Source organism: Stegostoma tigrinum, chromosome 16 (genome assembly GCF_030684315.1).
Source record: "Stegostoma tigrinum isolate sSteTig4 chromosome 16, sSteTig4.hap1, whole genome shotgun sequence".
Taxonomy (NCBI): Eukaryota; Metazoa; Chordata; class Chondrichthyes; order Orectolobiformes; family Stegostomatidae; genus Stegostoma; species Stegostoma tigrinum.
In genome coordinates, this window is record NC_081369.1 from 19,937,519 (window position 1) to 19,957,683 (window position 20,165).

General features: G+C 43.9%; 1 protein-coding gene across 1 annotated transcript in view; it reads left to right on the forward strand.

Moving 5' to 3' along the window:
* The first annotated feature begins 12,126 nt into the window (after window positions 1–12,126).
* Window positions 12,127–20,165, forward strand: part of bcar1 (BCAR1 scaffold protein, Cas family member) — a 234,180-nt gene continuing 226,141 nt past the window's right edge. Inside the window, exon 1 of the mRNA XM_048546683.2 lies at window positions 12,127–12,646. Coding sequence (XP_048402640.2) covers window positions 12,296–12,646 — 351 coding nt within the window. The 5' untranslated portion in view covers window positions 12,127–12,295. The remainder of the gene's footprint in view (window positions 12,647–20,165) is intronic.

Sequence of the window (20,165 nt, forward strand, 5' to 3'; positions counted from 1 at the left end):
TAATACATTCAATTTCAGTGAAAGACTCATTGGAGCTGACCTGATTTGTGTTCTATACATAGCTTGGATGCATGGTGATTGGTTTAAAGCAGAATTGAATATCAGGGGTTGCTTGAAATTGAAGATGAGAAATTAAACAACCAAAAGGATTTTCTCTCATACGCAAAGGCGATGGAAGGAGGGTGGGAAAAGAGAAAACGTTGCACAGACAAAACATAGCCTTCAATTGCAAATGCCATACAAAGTGAAAAGGGCTTATAGGGTCCACACAACCCTCCAAACAGGAGGATCCCACCCAGACCCATAATCCCACGTTGACCATGGCTAATCCACCTAACCTGCACATCCCTGCAATAATTTACATAGCCCATTCACCCAATCTTCACATCTTTGGATTGTGGGTAGAAACCAGAGCACCCAGTAAAAACGCACACAGACAGTGGGGGAAAATACAAATTCCACACGGACTGTGACTGAGGGCGGAATTGAACACGGGTCCCTGGCACTGTGAAGTAGCAGTGCTAACCACTGAGCCACCATGCCAGCCAAATTCTGCTTTTAATTTGACAATAACTCATCCTGTGCCAGTGGGGGCACTGCAGGCAGGTGCTGGTGATGAACTGTGGGCCAGTTTTTAAATCTTTGAGCTTTGCAAATCCACCCTGGTCTATGATTGTTCCCTGCTAAGATTGGGAACAAAATGCCTTGGCTCTGAACCTGTTCACTGGGAGAATGGTTTGGAGCAACCTGACCTCACTATTATTCAGTGCCTCCTGCACTGACCTAAAGAATTTTCCATTGGGAATTGTAGCAGCACATTCCCATTCTGAGGTATTTTTAAAGCATTGTGTTTTTTTGTTTTGTAAACCGTACTTTCTGCCATAGTCCCTCAGCAAGCTGCAAACGTGTTTTCAGCAAAAGCAGTATTTATTGATTGGCAACCCTTTTAGCAGTACAGAAGTTTAAATGAGATTTCAGCAGTCACAGCAGTGGTAGACTGTCGGGATTGCTACTCAGGGATGTGACAGATAATGTTACATGTTACAATGGGTAAAAGAGTAGGAAATGAGCGGCAGAATTGCTTATTAATTCTGGGTCATAACTGTGTTATACAGAGGCCTACATACATGCAAGAATTTGCAGCAATATAATCGAATCAATTTGAAATTTTCTGCTGCAATATTTTCTTCAAGACAAAGAAACCACGATGTATCCATTAGTTCAATATGCAGTTGCTGCTCACTGCCCAGTAGTTTTACAGTCCAGTGAAGATTCAGTGAGACAAGGCTATTAGCAGTATTAGTGAAGAAGGAAATTACCATATCATTGCAAATCTATCATAGAAGAAGCCTGTCGTAGATTTACAACACCCCCACCCACACACCCACTCCTGTTTGCGTATCCATTGCTGTTTCATGTTTGGTGTTTTCAAGGTTCCCTTTGTGCTAGGGATCCTGCAGGACAGTGCAATGGTGAGAACCCAGACTCTTGAGTGTCGTTCTTTCTTTCTCACAGTTGATAGAAAAAGGCATGCATTTTCTACACCAATAATTACCATTTTCAGGATCAATGAAAGGTTGAGTCTTGGATACTGCCCGATCACTTCCTTTACATTATGGCGTGCTATCGATACTGTGCACCTATCACCAAGGGTGACTATCAGTGTAAATCCACCTAGGAGAGATAGCAAACACCAGATATTTTTAAATAAATCCCAGTTACTTGAATTGCATCCATACTTCCCATTCATTATGACCCACTGGGTTTAAATTATATTAAAGCAGTTAGGATTTATGGGATAGCAAAGTGTGGAGCTGGAGGAACACAGCAGGCCAAGCAGCATCTTAGGAGCACAAAAGCTGACGTTTCGGGCCTAGACACTTCATCAGAAAAGGGGGATGGGGAGAGGGTTCTGAAATATGGGAGAGAGGGGGAGGCGGATCGAAGATGGATAGAGGAGAAGATAGGTGGAGAGGAGAGTATGGGTGGGGAGGTAGGGAGGGGATAGGTCAGTCCGGGCAGGATAGACAGGTCAAGGGGGCGGGATGAGGTTAGTAGGTAGAAAATGGAGGTACGGCTTGAGGTGAGAGGAGTGGATAGGTGAGAGGAAGAACAGGTTAGGGAAGCGGGGATGAGCTGGGCTGGTTTTGGGATGCAGTGGGGGGAGGGGAGATTTTGAAGCTGGTGAAATCCACAGTGATACCATTGGGCTGCAGGGTTCCCAAGCGGAATATGAGTTGCTATTCCTGCAACCTACGGGTGGCATCATTATGGCACTGCAGGAGGCCCAGAATGGACATGTCATCTAAGGAATGGGAGGGGGAGTTAAAATGGTTCACGACTGGGAGGTGCAGCTGTTTATTGCGAACCGAGCGGAGGTGTTCTGCAAAGCAGTCCCCAAGCCTCCGCTTGGTTTCCCCAATGTAGCGGAAGCCACACCGGGTACAGCGGCTGCAGTATACCACATTGGCAGATGTGCAGGTGAACATCTGCTTGATGTGGAAAGTCTTGTTGGGGCCTGGGATGGGGGTGAGGGAGGAGGTGTGGGGGCAAGTGTAGCACTTCCTGCGGTTGCAGGGGAAAGTGCCAGGTGTGGTGGGGTTGGAGGGGAGTGTGGAGTGGATAAGGGAGTCGTGGAGAGAGTGGTCTCTCCGGAAGGCAGGCAAGGGTGGAGTTGGCAAAATGTCTTTAGTGGAGGGTCTCGAATGTAGATGGTGGAAGTGTCGGAGGATGATGCATTGTATCCGGAGGTTGGTGGGGTGGTATGTGAGGACTAGGGGGATTCTCTTTTGGCGGTTATTGCGGGGGCGGGGTGTGAGGGATGGGGTGTGGGAAATGCGGGAGACCCGGTCGAGGGTGTTCTCAACCACTGCGGGGGTGAAGTTGCGGTCCTTGAAGAATGAGGACATCTAGGATGTACAGGAGTGGAATGCCTCATCCTGGGAGCAGATGTGGCGGAGACGAAGGAATTGGGAATAGGGAATGGCATTTTTGCAGGAAGATGAGTGGGAGGAGGTGTATTCTAGGTAGTTGTGGGAGTCGGTCGGTTTGAAATGGACATCGGTTTCTAGTAGGTTGCCTGAAATGGAGACAGAGAGGTCCAGGAAGGTGAGGGATGTGTTGGAGATGGTCCAGGTGAACTTAAGGTTGGGGTGGAAGGTGTTGGTGAAGTGGATGAACTGTTCCAGCTCCTCTTGGGACCACAAGGCAGTGCCGATACAGGCATCAATGTAAAGGAGGAAGAGGTGGGGTTTAGGGCCAATGTAGGTGCGAAAGAGGGACTGTTCCACATAACCTGCAAAAAGGCAGGCATAGCTTGGGCCCATGCGGGTGCCCATGGCCACCCCCTTTGTCTGTAGGAAGTGGGAGGAATCGAAAGAGAAGTTGTTGAGGGTGAGGACGAGTTCGGCTCAGCAGATGAGGGTGGAGGGGGACTGGTCGGGTCTGCGGGACAGGAAGAAGCGGAGGGCCTTTAGGCTATCTGTATGAGGAATACAGGTGTATAGGGACTGGACGTCCATGGTGAAAATGAGGTGTTGGGGACCAGGGAATTGGAAGCTCTGGAGGAGGTGGAGGGTGTGAGTGGTGTCGCGGACGTAGATAGGGAGTTCCTGGACCAAAGGGGAGAAAATGGTGTCCACATAGGTGGAGATGAGTTCGGTGGGGCAGGAACAGGCTGAGACAATAGGTCGACCAGGGCAGGTGGGTTTGTGGATTTTTGGGAAGGAAATAGAAGCGGGCCGTGCAGGGCTGGGGAACAATGAGGTTGGGGGCTGTGGGTGGGAGGTCACCTGAGGTGATGAGGTTGTGAATGGTTTGGGAGGTGATGGTTTGGTGCTCGGGGGTGGGGTCATGATCCAGGGGACGGTAGGAGGAGGTATCAGAAAGTTGGCGTCTGGCCTCAGCAATGTAAAGGTCAGTGCGCCATACTACAACTGCGCCGCCTCCCTTGTCTGCGGGTTTGACGGTGAAGTTGGGATTGGAGCGGAGGGTGCGGAGGGCTGCACGTTCTGCAGGGGAGAGGTTGGAGTTTGTGAGGGGGTGGAGAGGTTGAGGCGGTTGGATTTATTTAAACATTGAACCCAATAGGTTCGACTGGGCTGGGTTGCAATTGGGCTGTGGTTATGTTGATTCTGTTTGTTTATGTAAACAGAATGATTTAGTATATAAAAAGAAATCCTGCACCGACCCTTAACAGACTTGGCGCTGAGCTTAATTACACCCAGCAATATTGACTTTGTTTCAGTACTTGCATTCCTGGCTGAAGTTCAATAGGCAGGGTACAATACCACTAGAAATTAAACTAAAACCATGAACAAAGATTGCTTTACTCAATCCTTCAATCATTGGTCTCACTTTATTTTATTTATAATGCGGTGTTTCTCCCATAGAAGCAATGACTCCCTGCTGTAAATATTTGACATTTTTTTCCCAGGAGGCGACCGAGACTGGCAAGGTCGTATTCAATGCTTATCTTGAATTCTGAGAAGCTGGTGGTGGCCCCTCATTTTTCTTCGAAGGAAATCCACTGTCAAATGTTTTTCAATTCAGTGCCTTGCACCAATGGGCTTTAAGAGTAGAATATTGTATAGGACTGGAGTCTGTGAAAATCAGAGCCAATGGCTTCCTCTCTCAAAAGGTCACTAGTAGACAAGTTGGATTGTGCAACAGTGCAACAGCTTGCATCATTGTTTAGTTGCTCTACCATCTAGTTTTGGAATTCAGTGTCACAATTTGTTGGTATAGCATTTGATCTCAGAGCCACTCAGAGTGCCACAGTCACTGCTGTGCTCTGTTCCCTACCATTCCACTGGCAACTCTCTGGATGTCACCCAAAAGACCATTCATTATGTGTAACCCTCAATTTTGAAGCCTATGTTTTCCACAGGTACACATTATCTATTAGGTAGAGATGAGCAGTGCACTCATTCACTCACTGGCCACATCACAAGCATTTCCAACATGGCAGTTCATCACAACATTAAAAGATTATCCAACACTAAAGGTGACCAGTTAGCCTCTCGTGTCCTTTTTTGGACATGGGAAATCTTTACTTTTTGGCATATCTGAGCTTAATTTTAATAAGCTAACATTGTTCTAACAGTATAATTTAGACATCTGATCATTTTCCTAAGTTTTTTTTCATACCTATCAGTCATCTATCCACTCATCCTAAGGTACAAGGGACTGAGAGGATGATTCTTCACATGTGTATAATTTTCACTCCATTTCTCAACCATTCTTGTTTTCTTGTGGCTTCTACTGAGGGCGGGCAGGATTCTTTGTGGAAGAATCACATTTCTCCACCACCAAAAACCCCAACAGTTGCTGTCATTATCATAGTGGGTTCTCCATGGGAACCAACAATCCTTCTAACTGGGCAGTCACGCTGCACCTCTGAGGTTCTGGGCATGCCGATCGGTGTGCCAGCACATTGACTCCTGGCTTTGGAAGCTGCTTCCCAAGCAGAAGAGAGACAGAAGAGCCTACACAGATTTGAATTCCTTATGGCACTGCACCCCCTATCCCCACACAGACACATGTGTGCCTGTAAGAAATGAGGTGATGTGGTGGTGATGTTGCAATTGGAGTAGTAATGTGGAAGCCAAAGTAACATTCTTGGGACCTGGATTTGAATCCCATCACGGCAGAAGGTGGACTTCAATAAAAAAAATCCGACATTAAAAGACTAATGATAACTATGAAACCTATTGTCCTGAAAACCCATCTTATTCCATTTAGGGATGGAAATCTGCCATTCTTACCTGGTCTGATCTGCATGTGACTTCAGGTCCACAGTGCAGCGGTTATCTCTCAACCACCCTCTAAACTGGCCAGAACAGTTTCTTCCACATTTGCTGTTCTCAATCCAGATTTCCAGCATCAGCAGTATTCTATTTTCATCGAACATTGGATTGCCGTGGCTCAAAAGGACAGTTCACTACCACCTTATCAAGGACTACTATAAATACTGTCCTAGCTGGTGACACTCACATTGTATGAACAAATAAAAATAAAATTATGTGGTGGCTGACAGTGGGATAATGAGACTAAGAACCAAACGCCTCATGCCTCTTCTGCTGCAGGAAGCAATTTCTTCTCCATTTTCACCATGAACAACTGGGAGCAGAATGGTGGAAACATCAGCTTCAACAAATGGGTTCAGGGATTCTCGTTCGCAATGTGTTGTGGTACTTTCTGACTTGCATTTTGCCACATCAGAATGAACCAGGAAGAAGTTCATCCTCCGACTATTCAGTTCGCTCATAACTGATCATATGAAAAACATGCTGGTCCTCAAAGGAACTGCAAACCCAGGCTTAATGCTGGTAAAACATGGTGTTGTGCTGCTACTAGAATTCTGTTGGGAGAGAAATGAAACTGTCCCCTAGGGGTAAATGAGGCACAAATTCATTTTAAAACAGTCCATGACTTAGGCAAGTAAACTTCAAGGCACTCCTTCGGTAATTAAAGCTATTCCTGGCTTCCATGACACATGTAACCTCAACGAAATCCTGGGAGACCTGCTGGAATGTGGAGTTACTGTTGCCAGCTCTATAACCAAGGAAACATATCATTGTCTTCGAGGAGGCACCATGAAGGTTCTCTTGATTGATCCCTCAGATGGCAGCATTAATCAGTTAGGAGAGACAGTGCCGCACAGATGTGACACTGGGTAAATGCCAGCAGGAGGGCCCTCATAAGATCCTCCAAATCTAGAGGCAAGAAAGGTCATCCAACAACAGCATCCTGCTCAAACCAACATGTCTGGCATTGAGGTGCGAATCAATCAGAACCAGCTCCATTGGATGGGACATGTCACTGGTATGTCTGACACCACGCCCCAAAACAACTACGCCATACAGAGCTCAGCCATTGCAGGAGGCTCGCAGGAGGTCAACAGTAATATTTTAGGGCATCGCTGAAGAAGTCAAACATCCTTGCTGATTCATGGGATTCCCCACCTGGTAATTGACCAAAATAGAGGAGATTCAATGCTGGGTAGTAGCAAACAATGAGAAATGTCATCAGTAATGATGCAAAGGTAATACAACAGACTGAAGGGAGCACATAACCCATACTCACCCATCTCATCTCTTGATCCTACCAGCACCTCCTGAAGTTGCAGCTAGCACACTGGGTTCATCAGCTATCCCTGAATCCATTAAAACAGTGTGGAAGCAAGTCATCCTCAATCCCAAGGGTCTGTCTGAGATGGAGAAGCCATAACAATAGATCACACAATTCCTTTTCTCGTGTATTAGCAGAATATTTCTGGAAAATGAATTACATCAGATTTGCAGGCCAAAGATCACTTTTAGATATTCTCGAATCAACCTATTCAGGGATGTTATGACACACCCCTAGAACAGGTGGGACTTGAACCCACGTTGCCTGCCTTAGAGGTAGGAACACTGCCAATGCTTTTGTTACTAATCATTTGTAGCCTAGACCAATAAGTAGGATGTACACCATGTGCTGCTGGTCTTTATAATGTGTCCTCTGTATAGCAATGCAATAAATTAATAAGTAAGAAACTTTCATAATTATCAACTTTAAACCATAGCCTGTATAGTCAAAGGGTAAGTATTTGTCATGAAATGGTTTGTTTAACAATGACAGAACTCTCATCTCAGTCAGTATGTTGTTGTTTTCAGGGCCCACAGGAAAATCTAGGCTGTTGCATTGGCTCTTTTCTGAAGCAGTGCTATTGTGTTAGCGATGCCATTATTTAGATGAGGATGTTAGACCCTAAGATCCCACTTGCCCTCTTAGGTGGATGTAAGATATTCCATGGCACTATTTTGAAGCAAGAGATAACACAGTGTGGAGCTGGAGGAACACAGCAGGCCAGGCAGCATCAGAGGAGCAGGATAGTTGACATTTCGGGTCGAGACCCTTCTTCAGAAAGGGACAAGCCTTTTTTTCTCCATATTTGCAGTAATATGATTGGAATAAAGAAAGTAATCACTAAAGATCATCATTGTTCAACATTAAATGCCCATCAAGTACATGCTTCGCTCTGACACAAATGCCAAGACCCTCATGCAGTTTTTATACCAGCTAACTGCTTTATTACCTTATAATCATTCCTTGTTATGCTAGCTATTAGCTTTTTTTTTAGTTAATGCCTGGAAAATCCAACAGTGTGGGTTCAATCCCTGCACTGACTGAAGTTTTCATGGAGCACTCTTTGTCTCTACCTCTTCTCTTGACTGATCCTGAGGTTAAACCACCGCCAGTTATGTTCGTTTAGCGAGACAGCAGCCCTATGGGCTAGTAAGGCTATGGGAACTTCGTCTTTACTGAAGTATCTGGCATATCTCGTATATTACATTATTATATAAAGCCTTATAAGGACCTATTCAGTGTAATGCAAGCATTCTTCCAATGGACTGTGGATGGGCAATCACAGTTTCACATGGGGCTGCATGATCTTTGCTTATTTATTGGCCATTGTTGAAGTTTGTTTCCAAACTGTTTCAGAACAGTTACAATGTCACAGCGAGGCTTGAGGTGCTTGGCACGGAAAGTCACTGTACACTATGTCATGTCCTAGCTTAATACTTGAATAGAGTTCTGTGAAATCAGGGTGAGGAGAATTAGACTTGGAATGTTTGATACACTTAATAAAGTAATGGAGCAGATTGTGTTTCAAGATTTGAACACACAAGCTTCTAATGATGGACTAAAGACTCTAGAAGTGCTTCAGCACTTTGCAACATGTTTCAATCATTAAAACTTGTGTGCAAGCTTTTCATATGTTCCTCTTGTAATTGTTATGAGTGTCAATGGTTAGATTTTTAACCTTGTTGTTAGTGATTAAGGGATCTATCACAAATGGAGCCACATCATTAACAAATGTCCGCCCTTTAAAGACAATGGAGGCACAGCACAACTAATTTCTTATTTCATGTTTTATGGACAACTGCAATACCTGAGAAACAAATTTCACTGCATGCAGTAAGTGTAAAAATTTGCAAGGTTTGTCACAGGTAGGTACACTACAAAGCCATCATAGAATCCCTACAGTGTGGAAGCAGGCTATTTGGCCCATCGAGTCCACACCAACCCTCCGAAAAGCCCCCCACCCATATCCACTACCCCTACCCAATCCCGATAAACCTGCATTTCCCATGTCTAACCCACTTGGCTTGCACATCACGGGGCAATTTAGCACGGCCAATCCACCTAGCTTGAATATCTTTGGACTATGGGAGGAAACTGGAGCACCTGGAGGAAAACCACACAGACATTGTGAACGTGTAAACTCCACACAGACAGTTGCCCGATGTTGGAATCAATCCTGCGTCCCTTGTGCTGTGAAGCAGCAGTACTAACTACTGAGCTACTGTGCCACCATCATCCCAGCCATGTGACTAAATGAGAGGAGAAAGGCAAAAATATTGAGTTCAGAAGACCACATCACTGGCCAGGAAGTGCCTTAAATACAGGAAACCTTTTGTTGCAGTAAAACCAGAAAATTGCAGTACCATTTCATTCCATATTCTCATTGATTCCAATGATGTGGTTTATTACCTGTGAGTACAGCAGCTAGAATGAATTGATATTTGGGTGCAAATGTAATTATAGGCTATATGATCAAAACACTGTTGTGCAGAATGAGGTCACCTAAGCTCCTCCAAGGTAGAGTCAAATATATTAATTTACAAGTAATATTGATGCCAAGCGATCTCAGAATGAATATTTATCACATAGATGTGCCAGGAAGAGTTAGACCAAGTGTCTTTAATGGTTTGTTTTGATCCTTATCTGTATAAGCTTCTTATCCTTAAGCTTACACGGATCTAATCATTTATTCCCATTTCCCTCTTATCTGTCCCTGTTTCCCATCTCTTTAAGGAACAAAGGAATCATTTGATGGTGAGGACTGCAGTCTATCTATTTTGTCTTCTACCATCTGAGTAGACACAACAATATTTGAGTTATTGAATCTTCATATTTTTGCTCAATCAATCTTTATTGATTAGCCTCTAAAGAAACCTAGACAAGCGGCAAGGAAAATAGATTGGAGGCGTTAGAGAACTGCAGATTCATAGTTGTTTGTTCCTGTCAATGTTATATGGCATTTCCCATATAACATGCAGTTTAATAAAGTGTTGACAACTTTTGTGTATTGGACTAATTAATGTGGTCCTTCTCAAACTTATTTATTTTATTGTTGATTGTGGTTCCATCTGAGAATTGGCTTCAGTATTTCCTGTATTGCAACAATGACTATACTTTCGAAGTACTTTGTGTGTTGTCAAGAGCTTGAAGAGCAGCAAAAGACACTAGCTAGCAAACAGGAAAATAAGTAGAAGAGTCAGAAACCGATAGGGAATTGGGTGAACTGGTGAGAAAACAGGAACTTTAGCAGGCAAGAAGTGGACAGTCAAAAAGACTTGTGGGATGTACCAACAGCGAAGCTGAGCCAAATACAGGAAGTTAAAAATAATTAAGCAAGAAGACATCCAGGAATGAGAAACAGATAGGAGTGAACACACACACACACACACACACACGCACACACAAAGTTATTTGGCCAATCAGGTCTGCACTGGACGTCCAAATGAGCATTTCAGCCCTAGAAAGAATCTGAAGGAGTTCCTCAGAGTGGTGTCCTAGACCCAACCATTTTTAGCTGCTTCATCAATGACCTTGCCCTCCATCATTATGTTAGCAATTGGGTTGTTCACTGGTGATTGCACAATGTTCACGACCATTTGCAACTCCTCAGATATTGAAGCAGCCTGTGTCCATGTATCTCAAGATTTGGACAGCATACTGAATTGGACTAATATATGGCAAGGAAATTTTGTACCAACTAAGTGCAAGGCCATGAGCATTTCCATGAAGAGAGAATCTTGCTCCTTGATATTCAGTGGTATTATCATTGTTGAATCAACATCCTTGGGGTTATCATTGACCAGAAATTGATCTGCACTGCCAGATTAAATACTGTGACTACAGGAGCAGTTTAGATACTATATTTTCTTCAGTAAGTTACTCACCATCAATGCACGATTCACAAGACTCATATCAAGAGCGTGCTTCACACCATCCAGGCCAAAGCAGTCTGCTTCATTGACACCCCATTCACCAGTTTACAACATTCACTCCCTTCGCCTTCGCTGCACAACGATAACAGTGTGTACCATTCAGCAGTAACTCACCAAGGCTCCTCCTACAGAATCTTTCCTCCACCACCGAATGTACACAGGACAGCAAATACGTGTTTACTAATACGTGCAAGTTTCTGTTTAAGTCACGTGCTATCAAAATTTCTGAATTCGGTTAATGAACAAAAAGTAATATCTGTAAAACAGCAATTAATCAACCTGGAATAACACTTTCTATTTTCTGTCTTTATTTCCATCCCATTACCTACTGAAATTCATAGGCGTTTATAACTTTGAGGTAAATATCTTTAAAAAATGCATAAATCATTGGCTATGAACCTTTGGTGGTCGTGCAGAGAGTGGGAGAAAGTAAAACGAGGATAGAACCACACTCAGTTTCAATGACAAACTGAAATTGAGAGAATCAGCTCTATAGCAGACAAGGCAATGAAATGTTTGAGCCCGGAAACTGTGTCGAATTCCAGGACACTGCTAATCCCATGTTATTAATAGAACGTAAAGATGCAGCACTTGGTTATGAGTTTCTTTCAAGATAACCTCAAAAACCATGGCGCTCCTGTGAACACGGTGGTTCAGGCTGCACAGGGACGCTGTGTAGCTCCGCACTGCTCTGTCCTGCGCTGCTTCATGTCAAAGAGTAGTGAAGGAGATTAAGCTCCGGCAATAACCCCCTGTGTAGACAGGCTCAGCGACTCTCTATTGCCGACGTGTAACTGTTTGCACTGAGCTCATGGGGAGGTGCACTCCAGTGAACGGAGGCTCTCTGTTTTGTGTGCGGGCTTTTGCAAACAGCTGATCGAACCAAACTGACAGAGCCCCAGCTGCTGTCACTGTTCCTTTTAGCAGAAAAGTGCGAGGCAGGCCATTCCTGGAGAAAGTAGGGGTATGGTCCCTTTAATGGAAACTCTTTACCCACTGGATTGAGTCGGTTTCCCAGCGCCTGCGCTCTGCACGGTTGGCGGTGCCTTTAAGGTGAAATTGCCGATTTCGTCATTGCAGGCGATTGAGGGGAGGAAGAGAAAGAGGAGGAGAGAGAGAAAGAAAGAAAAGAAGAGAAGAAAAGAAGAAGAAGAAGAAGAAGAAGAAGTAGTAGTGGGGTGGTGGGTCTGGGCGTTAGAACAAGGATTCAGTACGAGACAGTGTGCAAGTTAATGTGTAGGAGCCCAGGGCTGGGGAAGAGCCAGAGAGAGACACACACACAGACTGACAGGAGGCTGGGTTGGGGGGTGGGAAAGCGAGTGGAAATTCACCAGGAGCGCAGTTCCCTGCCAGAGGCTGTCACTGAACTGAAGATTACAGAGCTGCAAGCAAACGGAACCTGCGACTTCAGGGTGCTGACAGTCCTGGGTGGCAGAGGGAGACGATGGGATCCACCTGATCGCCTTCCCGAAAAATCAGGCAGTTATTCCCAGCCGCCTTCCCAACGCTGGGAGGAAACTGATCAGCACGACATCCCTTTCAGATCGCCCGGTGCGGAGGAAGAGCCGGAGATGTCTGTGCCTGTGAGTATCTCTTCACGTTCACAAAGTCCCCTTCCCGTGCCTGCAGTGAAGTGCAGCCTCGCTGGCCAGTGGCTCCCCCCGAATCGGCTGCCGCTGTTTGCAAAGCTCGGGTGGGTGATGGTGCCGCGATGTTAGTTGGAGCTGGTTCTGTTTGAATGGGGAGTGTGGAGGCCGGGGCCCCAGGCTGCTAGCTGGAACTCTGTGCACGACCGTTCCCTCTCCTGCGAGACCGGTCCCAAGCCCCGGACCAGTACTTACGAGGCTCCTTTTTATGATAGAGGAGAGTGGGCATTTATTTTCGTGTGCACTTTATCCTGCAGAGTATTTGCAACTGTAAGAGAATCCAGATTCAGATTCGTCTGTGTGGTAAATACTGTCTTTCAGGTTGTTAAATGCAGCGTTTACTGGCAAACCGGGTTTTTTTCTGAATTGGAGGAATTGGTTAAATCTTGTTCGTTTGTTCGCAAATGCACTACGCAAGAATTACAAATTGTTTATTGATGCTCCGAGTGTGGGTGTGAAACTTCATAGCTGAGTATTACCACCTGATCCTACTCTTTGACTATCAACGCCACCCTCCGACCCCCAAAAGTAGGAGAACAAATTTCACCAGAAACTTTTCACTCGAACATAGTTCATCATTTCTATGTTGATATGTTCCCAGTATCCATCTGCCCCTCTCTGTCTTCGGGCTGTTTTCTTCGAACACAATAACAGAGCGAGAGAAAATAAGCAAATCTGGGAACATGGAATAAGCCTTACAGAGATTCAATTCCGTCAAGGCTGTGTACACATCGGCCGCATTCACTGGCCTGAAGGTCAGCTACTGGAACCCTGGTTATGAACAATGTATTTTGGGGTCTTGTTGCCGTTGAGAAGGTGGTGATAAGTTGCCTTTTGAGAATTACTGTAGTCCTGCGGTAAAATGGACTCGTGATACTGTTAGCTGGAGAATTTCAGCTTGTTTTATTGGGCAAAGAAGAAGAAACAGGGAGTTACTTCTGAGATCTGGATAGTAAGTGACTTGAAGGGGCACTTTCAGGTTGTACTGTTCCATGTGCCTGCTGCCCCTGTCAGTCTCTGCTAGCAGACGGTTACCTATAGTTCAACAGCTTAAAATATAGCTGCACAAGTCAAAAGAAACTCGTCTTGGCATGGTACAAAATTACTTTCCTGTTGCTTAATAGACTAAAACCTGGGTACAAAGCTTGTAATGTGCGTGTGACAACAGAAATGCAGCATATGATATGAGCCCAAATTATAATTACTGTAATAAAAGTTCAAAATGACCATTTGGATGGTTTCACTTTACTGTTTTCAGGCTGTGTTGGTACAAGGGCCAAATCAGACATTTTTACTAATGTCTTAGCTGAACTGACTTTAATGTGGAACAGCATGATCGGCGTGCACTGCCAATATGTATCAAATAACAGGGTTATCGCAGTACCTAGGTGGGGTGCTTAGAGTAATTATATAGTAGCAAAGGAACAGGATCTGATTCCTTCTATTTCACTTGTTGGTTTTTAGATCAGTGCACCTCACTGGAACTGAAATCAAATGAAATGCAATAAACGGAGAGCTGATTTAAGTTAAAACGTTTTTTTTTGCTGACCGTGTTTGTTGTCTGTGAGTAATGACTCAGCATCTGTGCTGTGAAAACTATACCGTTTGCTTGAGTGAATATAAATGCAGTGCTGGCAAATTGTACCAAATGTGAGTAGCTTCACCGACTCTGAGAGGATAGATCGGTGACAGGGACCACCATTGGAACTCTGTAGAATTTTGCCAAGTCTCTCTTTTTATGAAAAAATAAACAAAGATCATCAACAGAAACAAATACTTTTGGGGGAAATTGAATAAAACACAGTTGTAAATAATCATGTAAGGCTTTAGTTTGTACAAGAACAGCAGTTTGAATGGGAATTATTCGGTTCAGATAGTCTGTCTGTCTGTTCCAGTATTAGATAAACTGCTTCATAAACTTTATTTACTGGGAAGGTTGTGTGTATTGGTAATGTTACTGAACTGCACGTTGAAGTTCAGAGGGCATGGATTTGAATGCCACCATGGCAGATAGTAAAATTCGAATTCAATTTTTAAAAAAAATCCTGAAATTGAAAAGCTAGCCTAATGATGACCATGAAGCCAATGTTGCAAAAACCCATCTAGTTTACTCATGTCCTTTGGAGAAGGGAATTTATTGCCCCCTACCTGGTCTGGACTAGATGTGACTGCAGAGCCACAGCAGTATGTTAGTCTTAGCTGTCCTCTGAAATGGCCCTAGCAAGGCTGTTAGGGATTGGAAATAAATGCTAGACCAGCCTGAGATGACCGTAAGACGTAGGAGTGGAAGTAAGGCCATTCAGCCCATCAAGTCCACTCCACCATTTAAATCATGACTGATGGGCATTTCAACTCAACTTCCCTGCACTTTCCCCGTAGCCTTTGATTCCTTCTGAGATCAAGAATCTGTCGATCTCTGCCTTGAAGGCTTCTAACGTCCCAGCCTCCACTGCACTCCGTGGCAATGAATTCCACAAGCCCACCACTCTCTGACTGAAGAAATGTCATCAAATTTCAGTTTTAAATTTACCCCCTCTAATTTTAAGGCTGTGCCCACGGGTCCTAGCCTCCCCGCCTAATGGAAACAACTTCCTGGTGTCCACCCCTTCTAAACCATACATTATCTTGTAAGTTTCTATCAGATCTCCCCTCAACCTTCTAAACTCTGAGTACAATCCCAGGATCCTTAGCCGTTCATCATATGTTAAACCTACCATTCCAGGGATCATTCATGTGAATCTCTGCTGGACATGCTCCAGGGCTAATATGTCCTTCCTGAGGTGTGGGGCCCAAAATTAGACTCAGCATTCTAAATGGGGCCGAACTAGAGCTTTATAAAGCCTCAGAAGCACATCATTGCTTTTATATTCCAACCCTCTTGAGATAAACGACAACATTACATTCACTTTCTTAATTATGGACTCTACCTGCAAGTTAACCTTTAGAAAATCCTGGACCAACGCTCCCAGAGCCCTTTGTACTTCTGCTTTACGAATTTTCTCACCATTTAGAAAATAGTCCATGCCTGTATTCTTTTTTCCAAAGTGCAAAACCTCACATCTCCTCACATTGAATTTCATCAGCCATTTCCTGGACTACTCTCCTAAACTGTCTAAATCTTTCTGCAGCTTCCCCACCTCCTCAGTACTACCTGCCTGTCCACCTATCTTTGTATCATCGGCAAACATCGCCAGAATGCCCCCAGTCCCTTCATCCAGATCATTAATATATAAGGTGAACAGCTGCGGCCCCAACACTGAACCCTGTGGGACAGCACTCATCACCAGTTGTCATTCCAAAAAAGAGCCTTTTATCCCAACTCTCTGCCTTCTGTCAGACAGCCAATCCTCAATCCAAGCCAGTAGCTCACTTCGAACACCATGGCCCCTCACCTTGCTCAGCAGCCTCCCGTGAGGCACCGTATCAAAGGCCTTTCGGAAGTCGAGATAGATAATATCTACTGGGTTTCCCTGGTCTAACATACTTGTTACTTCTTCAAAGAATTCTAACAGGTTTGTCAGGCACGACCTCCTCTTACTAAATCTATGCTGACTTGTTCTAATTTGACCGTGCACTTCCAAGAATTTAGAAATCGCATCCTTGACAATGGATTCTAGAATTTTACCAACTACTGAGGTTAGGCTAATCGGCCTATAATTTTCCATCTTTTGCCTTGATCCTTTCTTAAGCAAGGGGGTTACAGCAGCAATTTTCCAATCATCTGGGACTTTCCCTGACTCCAGTGACTTTTGAAAGATCACGACCAAAGTCTCTGCTATTTCCTCAGCCACCTCCCTCAGAACTCTAGGATGTAGCCCATTGGGGCCAGGAGATTTATCAATTTTTAGACCTTTTAGCTTTTCTGGCACTTTCTCTTTTGTAATGCCTACCATACTCAACTCTGTCCCCGGCTCTCCCTAATTTTTGGCGTACTACTCATGTCTTCCACTGTGAAGACTGACGCAAAGTACTTATTAAGCTCTTCAGCTATTTCCTTATCTCCCATCACTAGCCTTCCAGCATCAATTTGGAGCGGCCCGATTATCTACTTTTGCCTCTCGTTTGTTTCTTTTGTCCACATCCCATGAATGAATGTAAAAATGGCTGTTCAGCTGTTGTGATATTGGAGAATTAGGAAAGATTTCCCTTTGCATTACCACAGGAAACCTGATAATATATTGAGAGACCTGGGGGCAAAAAAAGAAGTGTAGGAGATGAGAATTCTTTTAGACAGTAAGTTGTTATGATCTGAATTCAGTGCACGAAGGTGGAAGCAGATTCACGAGTTTCCAGAAGGGGATTAGAGTATTTGAAAAGGAAATATTTGCTGTGCTTTGGAAAAAGAGCAGGTCTAATTGGATAGCAGTACCAAAATTCCATACTGGCTTGAATGGCCCTCAGCCCTGTAAAATTCTGGAATGTGTGTTAACCGACATGTGAAAGCCAGAATATCAGGCGACAATTGGATTGTCACTGTAATGTTCTAGACTGCAGTGAGGTTATCTTTTGGACTCTGTGCTGTGATGCAATTCTAAACAGAAGCTAACTTTAGACTCTGAACTTTTGTGTGTTCCCTGCTCTTTATTCTTCCTGTCATTGACTTTTTGAGTAATGTTCAGTTTTTACAACTGTCCAGTACTATATGCAAGTGTTAAATTAAAAATGCAAAAATGTGTAAGCAAGGAGGCCCACAGTGACTAATTTGGTGAGGGCACTGCAATGTGAAACAAAGTCATATAGAACAGAAAGGACCTCCTTTAGATTCCTTGATTTCAAGTTGATCCATGTACTACATTAGCTGACCTCAGACATGCAGCAGTAATCGTTTTCAATTTATTCACAGGATATGAAAGCACTGGCTAGGCTACCATTTGTTCATTGTTAATTGCCCTTGAGAAGGCAGTAATCAGGTTCGTTCTTGATTTGCGGCAGTCCTAGGGGTGTAGGCACACCCACAGTGCTGTTAGGGAGGGATCTTCAGGATTTTGACCCAACAGTGATGGAATGGCGATACAGTAGTAGGCCAGGATGGTGTAAGACATGGTGGCAAGTTTAGAGGCGGTGATGGATTACCTGTCCTGGTGCTTCAAGGTGTTGGAAACTATGGGTTCGGATGGAGCCTTGGTGAGTTACCAGTGTATCTTGCAGATGGCACATACTGCTACAAATGTGCATGGTTGGTGGGCTAATGAGTGTTGACTGCTAGATGAGGTGGCAGTCAAGCGGTCTGCTTTGTCCTGGTTGTTGAACATCTTGAGTGCTGTTGGAATATGCATTTATTCAGGCAAGTAGAGCGTATGGCATCACATTCCTGATTTATGCCTTGCAGATAGTGGGTAGGCTTTGTGGATTTAGAAGGTGAGCTCCCCACTGCAGGATTCCTAGCCTCTGACCTGCTCTTGAAGCCATAGCATTTATAACGGCTACTCCGATTCACTTTCTGATCGATGGTACCCTCAGGTAATAGGCATCAACCGGACAGCGTTCCTGCTTTGAATCAATATCTTCAAAGTGGCTGTGAAAGGCTGTTGTGAGTAAGATAAATGTCTAGTATTCACAGAATTATTTTGTCATTATCTGAATGTCACAATATGTCAACTGATTAAGCACTTCTGAAATGTAGCCACTGGTTGTTTTGTGGGAAGAGTAACAGTTAATTTGCAAGCTCTCATAAACAGCAGTGCAGTAATGACCAGTGAATCTGACTTTTATTTTACTAGTGGGATAAACATTGACTAGGTCTCCAGGCAGGCACTTCTGCTCTTTTTTGAATAGTGTGTGGGGACATTTTACATGCAGCCAAGTTAGTAGGAGGGATCTTCAGAAACTGGCATCTCTAACAATGCAACGCTCCCTCAGTACTGAACTGGACTGGTCACTTGCAGGTTAAACATGGTATGTTTAGATAGTTTTCCTCATGTGGAAGAGGCTTATAATGAGGAGAAGAAGGTGGTACTGTGGCTGTGATGGTTTTTCTGGTAGAGCTATTGACTCTCATTCTCAACGCCCGTCAGTAAAAATACTCACCAAGCAGTGGAACTGCATTTCTGTGGTGCTTTTCCCAGTTAACACATCCCAAGATGGTCTATAGCCAGTGAAGTACCTTTGCAGTGTTGTCACATTTTTCATCCAGGAAACGAGACAGTCCCCAGTTTGAGCACAGTGAAATTGCATAAATAGTAATGAAATAAATGATCAGCTCACCTGCTTAGCTGTTTAAGGTAATCCAGGTAAAATATCTGTTTGTCGTAATGGACATTGCAAATAGCAACGAGTGCTTATACAGAAGCTGCTGTTTTCAACTAATGGCTGTTTTTAACTCAAAAACTTGTTTTCCAAATTGTCAGCAGCCATAAAGTTTCTGTATCTCAATGTGACAGAAGTATTTAGTCACAGCATATAGACTTGCAAAGGCCAGATTATGTTTTTTTTCCCACTGTGTGATCCGCCCAACTATTGTTTTGTCTTTTGCTGTGGTTACAGAACTCCTTGAAAGGAAATCTGTGGTGATAAGTAACAGCATGAAATGTAATGTAAAAACTGATGCTGTGATACAGGTGAGAGAAAACACGGTTCAGGTCAAAGCATCCAGCTTTGCCAAAAGTAGCCATCATTTTTGTTCACACACAGATCCAATCTTTTGTACTTAATAAGCTGCTGAATGACTGTGGCCTTCTGGTTTAGGTGCATGCGGACATCACAATTCAAAATGCTGGCTTGCTGTCTCTTTCCTTTATTAAACCTGGATAACTGTCTGATCCCATCTTTCCAATGTTGTCCCTGTACATATTACCTGACTTGTTACAGAATCACTTCATCAGCTCACACTGCTGCTTGTGTTCCTTTGTGTCTTATTATGATTCTGTTACGTTACACATTGGGTAGGAAGATCAGGCATTGGTGTATTTTCTTACTGAGGTCTTTTATGCGTATACAGGATAGGGTAAAATCAACTTTGACGTTGGTTATCTATGTTCAAAGAATGTGTTTTTGCATTGGAGAAATCAGATTTCTGTATGAAGCCTATTTGGAATCAAATCAATGCTGTTTTGCCACAGAACTCCTGTGTGCTCTTTTAGAAAACCAACCGATGCCCATTAAGCCATTTGTAGGAAATGCAGGTAGATTTTCTTTGTTTTCATTACAGGCTAAATGTTAGAGCTGTGGCTTCAAATGATTTTCAATCGCCCAAGAAATAAATATTCTTCAGTTAAATCCCCAATTAGAAATGTTAACAAAATGCCAGTGTCAAAGTGCTACTGACAGCTGTGCTATTTCAAATTCAGTCTCTTTGCTGATTTCCTTTAATCATGACAATGCCCTGATTTCTGTCTGGTGCAAAACCCTTTGAATGCCTGTTGGCAGCTGATAGTTCTGGAGCAGAATCACACTGACTGTGAAGCGTTTGTGATCTGTTATGAGCTATTGATGAACAGTTTGATCCGTCACATTTTAC